Source organism: Myotis brandtii, unplaced genomic scaffold (assembly GCF_000412655.1).
Source record: "Myotis brandtii unplaced genomic scaffold, ASM41265v1 scaffold36, whole genome shotgun sequence".
Classification (NCBI taxonomy): Eukaryota; Metazoa; Chordata; class Mammalia; order Chiroptera; family Vespertilionidae; genus Myotis; species Myotis brandtii.
In genome coordinates this window covers 6,696,318-6,707,887 of record NW_005363836.1, presented here as the reverse complement: position 1 = coordinate 6,707,887, position 11,570 = coordinate 6,696,318, and the positions used below count along the sequence as shown (strand labels likewise).

The 11,570-nt window shown below is 45.8% G+C and overlaps 1 protein-coding gene across 1 annotated transcript in view; it reads right to left on the bottom strand.

Annotated features, from left to right (window-relative positions):
- AK5 (adenylate kinase 5) overlaps positions 1-11,570 on the bottom strand; it is a 199,510-nt gene that overhangs the window by 74,170 nt on the left and 113,770 nt on the right. Inside the window, exons 6-7 of the mRNA XM_014544328.1 lie at positions 10,968-11,058; positions 1,684-1,760 (exon numbers count right to left, since the gene is read on the bottom strand). Of these exons, the coding sequence (XP_014399814.1) occupies positions 1,684-1,760; positions 10,968-11,058 (168 nt within the window). The remainder of the gene's footprint in view (positions 1-1,683; positions 1,761-10,967; positions 11,059-11,570) is intronic.

The window sequence follows — 11,570 nt, the reverse complement described above, 5'->3', positions numbered from 1 at the left end:
GGCGCAAGAGTTTTGTGGTCCAGGCTGGCTCAGTGCTCATGGAATAGATCTTTCTTCCTGGACACTGAGTAAGCTCTGTTTCCAGCTTTCTTGCTTGTAGGGAGATGGGAATATCAAATGGATGAGAAGAGGTAATGTGCAATTAACAGCAGGTCTGTTTTCCTCATACCCCTTTCCTTCCTATCCATATTCCCTTTGGAAGTCACATGTAAGAAAACTTTTTTGGCCCAGCCGGCATGGCTCAGTGATTGAGTGTCCACCTGTGAACCAGGTCATGGTTCGATTCCTGGTCAGGGCACATATCCAGTAGGGGGCGTGCAGGAGGCAGCCATCATTGATGTTTCTCTCTCTCCCTCTCCCTTCCTCTCTGAAATCAATAAAAATATATTTAAAAAAAAATTCCGATATTAACATTTCTTTCAGACTTTTCTGTTATCTCCAGTTTTTGGGGTGTGAAGTCTTTCATTTGTTGAACCAGCTGGATTTCTTGTTATGGTTTTTCTTTGTGCCGCCTGTAATTTTGGATTGTGAACTCACCTTCAATAGTGATTGTCTGGTGTTTGCCTCTGTTGAGATCTTAAGGTTTATCAACTGAAAAGGCTCCAAAAATGTACCAGTGAATGGGTGGCATTTGGAAGCTAGGAAAGGAGGCAGGGAATGCGCTCGAAGTTTATCTCCCCACGGTGAAACCTGTTGTATACCTGTGAGCAAATTACTCTTTGCTTAATTTTCTTGTCTATGAAATAGAGATAATAATTCCTATTTCCCAAAGAGGTTGTGAGATAATCAAATGAACAAACTTAGCACTATCTTTATGTATGTATTAAGCGCCTAATAGATGCTAAAATATAAGTATGTACCATTATATGACTCATCAGTAACTTCTTGCTTTGTGATATAAGGAAAGGAAACTTAACACTTGTGAAAATAACTTCTGCATATGTACGTGAAATGTGTAGCCAGCCTTTATATCTGGTCAGTGGTCAGACCTACCTGCTTTATTTGAGACATATATGAGTTGAAGATGGGGAGAAAACCTAGCCCATGTCCACCTGGCGCTCAGCCATTGCAGAGGAGCTTTGGTGAGAGGTGGGAGGGAGTTTTGGACATTATCCTTGTTTAAAAAACAAGGCCCAATGAGAGGATTGGATCATTTGCCAACTATTTTGGAAGATTAAAATATAGCAGTAGGGAAAGTTCTTCTGCCGAGAAGAAAATGACCCAGATACATTTCTTTGCTTTTATTCCAATAGAAAACATATTTAACTCCCTGGCTGTGTTGCCCTTGGCCATCAGTCCCTTTCAAAAGTTAGACATAGGAAAGCACATCCCCAAACCTGTAGCCAATGCTTATTAATAAATACCTTTGGTTTATTATGGATTAAGTGATAGAGATACAGGCAAATTCTTGGGCAAGATAACTCTGGTAACCTCATTTCTATCGAATGTAACTTTTGACCACAAACCTTTTCTTAATTTATTGCCATTTTATATCTGTGGATAAGGACGAGCTAAAGGACCGAATTTAATGAATGAAAGCTGTAGGCTATTGCGATTTATTACAGGATATATGTTACTGTAAACATTTCTCAAAATGATTTGGAATTCTAATTTTCATGAAACATTAACAAAGGCTAAAATGAAAACTACTTAAACAGCGAAATGTTTTTAGGTTTTAATTACCTGATCTTCATAATCAGATCCTGGGTCAATGATCTCTCCAGAGTCCAACATCATCGGAGAATCAAGGTCACCTGCACCTAAGATTAGAAAGGGAAGGATGACCTAAGGAGGCTGTCCGCGTACATTTCTAGAGCAAACACTCTCCCACTAGGTTTCCGTATTGTCCTCATGACTACATTAAATTCACAAACATTTCTAGACTCTTCCCATCTGCCAGGCACTGTTTGACCTGCAGACAGAAAACGCAGGTGCTGTGGACACTGTCTCCACCAGTGATGGCAAACCTTTTGAGCTCGGTGTGTCAGCATTTTGAAAAACCCTAACTTAACTCTGGTGCCGTGTCACATATAGAAAATTTTTGATATTTGCAACCATAGTAAAACAAAGACTTATATTTTTGATATTTATTTTATATATTTAAATGCCATTTAACAAAGAAAAATCAACCAAAAAAATGAGTTCGCGTGTCACCTCTGACTCGCGTGTCATAGGTTCGCCATCACTGGTCTCCACCCTTAAGAAGAAGACAAACTTGTGGAGGTGATGGATTTGTCCATAGCAAGGTGCAGGGACCAAAAAGAGAGGGTTACTTCTGCCTAGTAGTGGAGGTGCTGGTGGAGGTGGGATTGTTCACGAGGAACGAATCCATGAGCCTGAACTGTGAGGGTGAATAGGGTTGTCTCAGAGGAAAGCAGTTTAGGGGTGTGCGATAGACACTGAGGTGGAGGGAACACCATGAGCCAAGTCCAGAGTGGGAGAAGAGCAAGGGTTCCTAGAAATAAGATATGCTGAATTTGCTCAGTCCATGAGAACCTGAGCTTTCCCTCCAGCCTTTGCATCCCCTAAGTCCCTGAAGGTGAGAAAAATCAGGTCAGCTTAGTGTATTAATAGGATCTTCCCTCCCTGGGTGCCACAGGTTACACTGAATTGCTTACCCAATGGCCCCCAAAGGCTCATAATGGAGCTCCTGGAGCACAACTGATTCATCATCCTCATCTAGCAACTCTCTCCTGCTTCGAAATGCAGGGGTGGGCAAAAGTAGGTCTACAGTAGTCATACAAACCAATAAATAACTAGTAGTACAAGAATAAATGCATACCCTTAAGCCTACTTTTGCCCACCCCTGTAGAAATCACCTAACTAGCCAGAAAGACAGAAGTCAGTGCTGCCCATAAAACACTATGCACCCTGTAAGGAAATAAACGACTCCATGTTTCATTTTATACTTGGCCTTGCCAAATAATTCTTGGCCACAATATGCAATGAGTAATGTTGAATGAAGATGGAGTTTTGATAAAAACATCTCAGGTATGGGCCTCTCCAGAGAGGCTGCTTTCATACTTTCTTCCGAAAAGAGAATCTAGGTAGGTTCTCACATAGTTTTTTTTCTCAACTCTTCTCTTCTCATCATTAGCCCTGCTGCTTACCAAACTAAGTACTAAGCAGTCACGCTACTGTTTATTGTTTGTATCTTTAAAATTTTTTTAAAGGATAATGAAGTTTTTCAAAATGGATATAATTGACCCTTCGAACCATTTTGGAAAAGTAGCTAACTGCAGGGTTGCTACTGAGAGTCACATAGGTGTGTGTGGCACAGTGCTAGGCCCTTGACAATTCCATTGTTAATAAGGTGCTCACTAGAATGGAGTGTGGAAGACTATGCACCACACGCTATTAACAGAGTGAGACTAGAGGGGTGATACACAAAAATTTAATTATACATATATAATTTTTTAAAGTGGAATTATAATATACTAGAGGCCCGGTGTATGAAATTCGTGCATGGGGGGTCCCCTCAGCCCAGTCTGCACCCTCTCCAATCCAGGACCCCTCAGGGGATGTCCAATTGCTGGGATTGGGCCTAAACCAGCAGTTGGACATCCCTCTCACAATCCAGGACTGCTGGCTCCTAACTGCTCACCTGCCTGCCTGACGGCCCCCGCACCCCCCGCCAGCCTGATCAACCCTAACCACCTCTGCCTGGTCTCTCCCAACTGCCCCCCTGCTGGCCTGGTTGCTCCCAACTGCGCCCCCTGCTGGCCTGGTTGTCCCCAACTGCCCCCCTGTTGGCCTGGTCACCCCCAACTGCCTCCCTGCTGGCCTGGTTGCCCCCAACTGCACCCCCCTGCCAGCCTGGTCACTCCCAACTACTCCCCCACTGCCAGCCTGGTCGCCCCATGCAGCCTGTTGTTCAGTCATTTGGTCGTCCCTCACTAACTCCTTTGCCAGCCTGGTTGCCCCAGGCAGCCTGCTGGTCGTTAATGTTACTGTAACAGCATCCCGGACAATTTGCATATTCCTCTATTATTAGTATAGATACTTTTTATATCTTTGTGCATCTGGTATTTTTCATTCTCTCTCTCTTTTTGCTTTTGGTATTTTTCAAATAAAATCCTATGTAATAAAAGCCTAATATGTTAAGTGTCTGGTCATCTGTTCAACCAATCAAAGCATAATATGCTAGTGATATGTTAACGCTTGCTATGATGTGCAATGATCACCAGGGGATAGACGTTCCGACCAGTAGGGGGCTGAGGTCCGGCTGATTGGGACTGAGCGAGATGGGCTGGACATGCCCTGGAGCCCTCCTGCGGCCCCTCCCCCCGGCCAGCCCCACCTCCAATGGGCCCCCATCGGGCCGGGCCTAGGGACCCCACCCATGCACAAATTTGTGCACCAGGCCTCTAGTTTTGTATAAGGCGTGTCTTAGGGCCAAGATACCTGACTGCCTGAAAGCCCAGTTTAAAGGTCAGTTTGCATGTACTAGTATGTGTGTGAGGCAGGAAATATGTCAGAAGTAGAATGCATTATTTTTCTATGATAAGAGCACAGACATTTCTGAACCAGTATTTCACAGACTTCCTCCTCCTCATTTTAGAAAAGAGAAACATGAGGTGCGGAGAAGTCAAATAACTTGGCCAAGGTCCTGCAGACAGTGAGTGAGATAAGGATAGAAATTATAGTCCCCATTTCTCCTACACATCCGCTGACTCCAAATTCTAAGCAGGAGCCATCCCAGTGGCTTTATAACTATGATCTTTCCTTCTAGCACTCGATAGGAGAGGACCTGGAGGACCTGCCGTCTCCTCTACATTCTGAGAAAATGAATGGTTGATGATGAGACGCGTCCCTGGGTGGCTGCAGAAACGGAAGAATTAGAAGTAAAATCAAGGTGTGTCACTCCAGCTGGTGACAACCAAGGGGCTGCTAGTAATAGCATCATTCAAGGTGATGGCAATTTTATTTAGTTTTCACTACTTCCATAGTATGGATATTACCCACCGCTGCCTAGTGGAAGTGGAGATAGGTACTTAAATGATTCCCTCATCTCACATATCTATTTTCTAGTACAGCGATTCATATGAAGTGAGCAACATGATATGAACTCAAAGGCTTATTAAACATGTAGCTGTTTTAGTTCCTGTGTCCTACTTACTTTATTTAATTAGAAACTGTTCTTTTGGTTGTTTTAGAAAAGCACAAAGTGAAGGGCTTGTACACAGCCCAGTTAAGAGATATTATACGTTAATATTTGAAACTGGAACAAGATTATTAGAAAACTGTTTTCAGCAACAGAATGAAGAGATCTTTGTTTACAAAAACAATAACCCACAACCTGTGCTTATAAGGAAGAAGAGATTGGCTTTCCCGAAAAAATGCTTTTAACAGAAATTTTATTGTATCATAAAGGGGAGGAATTTCTTGACACATTGTTGCTCTTGGCAACAGTACTAATTTATTATAGAAGGCAACAGACAAAGGATGTCATTATCAGCTCAGATAATGACTGAATAGCTTTCATTTTCTTTTGTATTGGTTGCTTGGTTTGCTGAAAATGAGACCTTTAATAACAGTCTAAGGTTTGACTATACAAAATAGGGAGGTAAATATAGCCATATGTACACATTTTGCCTTCTTTCATTGGGCAATTTAACATATAAAACAACTTCAATGAATTCTCTTGTTATCTAAAGAAAAGAGCAAAATTAGGACATTTGAAAAAAGTGATAGTATGGCCCCCAATTTTGAATTTCTTGATTTCTTTTCATCTTTAAAAAGTATCCTTTCTGTAGACACCAGAGAAAAATATGAGCTGAATTAAAAGCCCACAGGGAGCACTCAGTGTCACCAGTTTTAGATGCCGAATGGTTTTTGGAAATATCATTTCCAGGTCGTCTCCTTAAATTTAAGTGGGAAGATGATACAAATTGGCGTTAGCGGTACCACAAGGCTAACAGTACTGCTTCCTGGGATAATGCCACAGGCGTTTTCTTCCTAGTCACTAGGACCTAGTGGATCTTCAATCTGAAGTGTTAGGAATGCCCTCCTCCCACTTTGAGTACCAAATAAAGAAACACTCCCTCAAGGCAGGGCTTCGGGGCAGTGAAGGGTGGATAGAATGCCTCTAGCCCTTCATCTGCCCCTCTGAGGAAAGCGGCCTCTCCCAGTTCTGTCTCTCCCACTAAATTATAAGCAGCTTGGGGTAGGGCATATTTCATCTCTGAGTCTAAGAATGGTACTTAGAAATCCTATGCATTCGACACATATATGTCAAAGGACTGAAGTGAGTGAAAGGACGCTGACATCTGACTTTTGTGGATCTTGATCTTCATTTGCTCCACAAACATTAAAGCCCTCGCAAGCATTCCAGGAGTCACCCAGGAGCCGGGTGGAGCAGCCAGCGCTAATTCCAACAAGCGTGGAAAGTGTTAGTCACAGTTTGCATTTGAATTACTTTAAAGAGCCCCTTTTTTGAAAAAATATGTGGACAGTATTTGGGACTAAAAAGTGAGCTCCTTGAGGGATCTGGTGTGGGTGGACTGTTCTGGGTGAGAAGGGAAGGGGGATTTTCCAGTTCTTCTATCCTGGGGCGGAAGGAGGGAGGAAGGGAGAGAGGGAGAGCAGAAGCAGACCTAGGGAAATGGGGAAGAGTTGTGTTTAGTAAGATGTGGTCTGTCCTTGGGACTCCTCAAATCCTCAGCAGAGATGCTAACATATATATATATATATATATATACACACACACACACATATACACACTAGAGGCTCAGTGCACAAAATTTGTGCATTTGGGGTGTGTGCGTGGGGGTATCCCTCAGCCCGGCCTGCGCCCTCTCACAGTCCGGGAGCCATCAGTTGGACATCCTTAGCGCTGCGGTGGAAGTGGGAGAGGCTCCCACCACCACCGCTGTGCTTGGCAGCGGCAGCCGTGAGCCAGGCTTCTGGCTGAGTGGTGCTCCCCCTGTGGGAGCGCACTGGCCACCAGGGGGCAGCTCCTGCATTGAGCATCTGCCCCCTGGTGGTCAGTGCGTGTCATAGCGACTGGTTGTTCCACCATTTGGTCAATTTGCATATTAGCCTTTTATTATATAGGATATATATAGTCTTTTCAATGTGACAGCCATGTGCTTTACACACATAAACCATTTACTGTTCCCAATTATCGGAGGCCCAGAGAGACTGAGTGCTGGATCCCATGGCCCCGCTAGTAGCATTAATGGAGGGCTGCGGAGAGTGGGGGACACTGCAGATGGGCCGGAGGGGTGCAGAGGTTCAGGGAACCGCATTCTATGGCAGGGAGGCAACAAACCTACACTCTGCTCTGGAGCCAATGAAAATGTGGTGGGGCTGTGAGTCGGTGTACTCAGCTGAGCGGCCCAGCTGAGGTGACCAGTAGGGAGAGGCCTTCTATGCCATCTCCTGTGAGATTCACACTGGGTATCACACACACACACACACACACACACACAGTCACACACTCACACACACAACACACACACACTGTCCTTTTGAAGCCTTGCACTCTAAAAAGGGAAATAGATTTTTTTTAACAAACATATTTCTAATTATATAATCACAATTGTGATAAATACCCTGAAAGAAAAGTGCGGGGTGCCACTCCAGGGCCTAATCTAGTCTGGGATGGGGCCTGAGCAAGCTTCCTGAAGAAATCACATTTGATCTGAGATACAGAGTAGGATCTGACCAGGTGATGGATGGAGCTAGGAGTTGGGAGAGTCCAGGGATGCAAATGCGGCCTGCCACCTGCGAGTTTGACATGCTTGCCCAGGCGTTTCCAAGCAACTTGTGCAAAATGGCCAGAGGCAGGAAGATACCTAAGGTCTACAAGACCCTGGAGGAAGCTGGTGTGGGTGATGGGGGAGGTGATGCCTTAGAGGGAGCAGGACCACTGTGGGAAAGCTAAGGGTATTTTCCTCACGCTAAGGGCACTGATGATGCTCAGCCTGCAGGAAAGTCATTGAAAGTTTTGCTTTGTTTCATTTTTTGTCAGGGAGGCAGGGGGATCAGAGATGCATTCTAGGAGGATTCCCATGGCAACAACAATATTCATGACAGACAGGAGAGGCCAGGGATGGGCAAGGAACGACAGCCTTTGGTGAGTGCCGTGGAAACTGAGAACAAGACTGGACTTCCAAGGTGGCCCTGAGGACAGAGGATCAGTGTGGGCTGTGAGGGTAGGAACATTTTTGCCCTGCTCTCTTGTAAGAGAAAAACTGCATGATTTGACTTATATGTGGAATAGAAAAAAGTCAAGCACATAGAAGCTGAGCAGCATGATGGTGACCATGAGCACGCTGGTGGGCGAAGTGGGGAGATGTTGGCTAACGTTGTACCAAGTTGCAGTGAGGTAGGATGAATAAGTCTACAGGTTTAATGTACAGCATGATGCCTGTCGGCAATACTCTGAATACTGGAACTTTGTGAAAAGAATATACTTCAGGTGCCACTGATCACACATAGAAAAATGGTAACTTCTGGTATATGTCAACTAGTTTGACTGTAGCCATCATTTCCTGTGCTGCACATCTTAAATATATACAGTTTTTATTTTAAACATTTAAAAAGGAATTGAAAGCCATTCCCATGGAGGTGATCTGAGAGCCGTGGGCAGCTGGGACTCTGCAGAGGGTTTAGAGAGAAGGAAAGAGTAAAGGAACAAAACCCGGGGCTGGCAATTCACAGAGCAGAGGACACCGGCAAGACGAGTTTAATTGGGTGAGTCACCGACCTTCCTGAGCCTGGAGATTTCATCTCCAAGTGCAGGTTTCTGTTTTCTCGTGGAGGAGAGACGGATCTGACAGCCCTGGCCCATTCCTTAATGAGAACAATAGCTTGGAGCTGCCAAGTGGCTGCTTCCTGGAAGGCGGCATCGCTTATTTCTAGTTCCCACAGTCCCTCCCGGGCACACGTCACTCACCGAGGGCTGACACAGACAGAACAGACTGCTGTGGAGGCTGGAGCAGAACCCAGCTCCCAGGACTTGGGAGTGGGAGTCAGAGCCGTGAGCACAAACACCCTCTGGGAGAAGTCGGAGGAAAGAGGAGCCCCTTCAAACCTCTACAGAGGGCAGACACTGTGCCCTGGGCCAAGGGGACGTGGGAGAATAAGGGCAAAGGCGGGTCCTCAGGCAGTGTACCGACTTAGCACAGAAGCCAGCCCGGCTGCATTATTGCAGGACGAGGCCACGTGAAAGCCACAAAATGCTGGCAGTTCTAAAGAAGGGGCAGCCTACATCAGCCCTCCACCCCCCACATTGCATTAGCAAACTGAAGCTATCTGGCAATTAGATATCTGTTGTTAGAGGTCTGATAAGTGTTCTAAGTAAGATATTAACTTGAAGAGCACCGGTGTCATGCATTCGTCAGAGCAGCAGCAGTCTGTTTAGCTGGTCTTACGTGCTTCTCAATGTTGCACCTTTCCCTGCAGTAGGCCGTCTTTTTGCAAACATCCTTGGAAAAGTGGGCAGCTGAGTTAATCAGTTATCTGTGCTCTGCGGGTCTGCCCAGAAAGACTACCGCTTGCCTTTTAATCCTGCCTTTCTTTAAAGCTACTCTTGGTGGGCTTTAAATATGGCTTAAAATGTTAAGTGTTTAGCCTTTTTCTTTACAGCGTAGAACTTTTTGGTCTTTATCCACTGAGGCCATAACTGAGAAAAAAAGATCAGGACTGAGCCAAAGATTGAGAGTCATCACATGGAACTGATAGTTGAAGCCAAGAGGGACACTACGTTAACCCAGAGAGTAAAAGACAGGGAGAGAAGGGTCAAGGACAGAACTGTGAGACCTGCCCACTATGGGGGTATGATTGCTCTGCATGACCCTCCAATGGCAAACTTCTAGGTGAGAGTACTAGGAAGAGAAGGGGCAGGGCCACAGCAGGGATTGTGGGGCAGGTGGGAGTGGCTCTCAGATCCGAGAGGAGGCTCCTCCCCACCTCCCCCCAACCTCGGCAAAGGTGAGACCTGTATGGGTTATGGAGTCCTGCAGGAATTGGAACTTTGAATTCTTGTACAAAGTGTAGGCTAGATTAGATTTTTTTCAATTATAATAACACTAGAGGCCCAGTGCATGAATTTCGTGCACGGGAGGGATCCCTAGGTCTGGCTGGAGGTCAGTGCCTATCAGGTTCCCTGCCTACTGCCTCCTCCTTTCCTTGCTGACCACACGCTGCCACTGCGCGGTTCCCTGCCTCCCCACCTCCCCTCTCCTTCCCTTGCTGCCCATGTCCGCCACCACCCACACCCGGTTCCTCATTCCAGCCCAGGGCCTGGCCCCGATCAGGCGATTGGGACCTGCCAGCCAGGGGGAGGGACCAGGAGGTTGGCCGGCAGGCCTGGGTAGGGCAATTGGGGTCTGCTGGCAGAGGGGAGACGGCCAACCGCCACTGAGGCAGGTGGGTGGCGGGCCGATTGGGGCCTGCAGGCCGGGGGGAGGGATAAGGGAGGGACCTAGGAGGTTGGCCGCTGGCCCCGAGGAGGGAGCTGGTCCTTGGCCCCCCTGGGAAAGGGGTTGCGTCTGCTGCCATCCACCCCTGGTTCCCTGTTCCAGCCCTGGGGCCTGGCCCCGATTGGGTGATCGGAGCCTGCCAGCTGGGGGGAGGGACTGGGAGATTTGCTGGCAGGTCCCATTGGCGTTGAGCCTGTGCCCCCTGGTGGTCAGTGCATGTCATAGCGACCAGTCGTTCCGGTTGTTCTGTTGCAATGGTCACTTAGGCTTTTATATATATAGATAGGTCTTATGCTACATGGTGACTATCTACTAATTTGCATGTGTAATGACTGGAAGAAAGGCAAGTAACTATAAGGGCCTTCCTTTCTCTTTTGTTTTGTACCTTGATTTCTAGACCAGAAAGTATAAAGCTCTGAGAACAGTGTCATCCTCAAAATCTCACAGCAATGTGTTGAGCTCCAACCTTACTACAAAGCCCCGGACACCTGGCAGGTGATCAGGACAGACTGTTGCTCGAAGGACACAGGGACTTACTTGCTGCAGCCTCTTTGTTCGGAAATAACTTGCTGTCCACCGCCATGCTGATGTCATAGAACACCTCATCCTCGTTTCGGTCGGCATCGAACTGGGGGAAACCAGGACAGACACATTGGGAACATGAGAACACATAAATTATTTCATTCAAAAAAGTAATTAGCATGCTCACACAGCTGTATCTCTAATGAAGCAGGGAATTACAGATTCTTAGAGAGCTTTTTAAGCCAGACCTCATATAAAACAGAAAGGGGTGTTAGGGAGTAAATTACCACTGCAAAATTAGGCAATAGTATGGTCAATTATGGTTAAAAATGTGTAGAATTTTCTTAATTTATAAAGTAAGATTTGGAAAAAAGGAAAACTGAAATTTGCCTTGTGTATTTCTGGCTTTTTTTTTTTTAAATTAAAAAATTCAACTCTTACCATTTGCAACAGCATGCATAGAACTGGAGAGCATTATGCTAAGCGAAATAAGCCAGTTGGAGAAAGATAAATATCACATGATCTCACTCATATGTGGAATATAATGAACAACATAAACTGATGAACTAAAATATATCCAGAGACATAGAAGCATCAAACAGACCATCCAACCTCAGG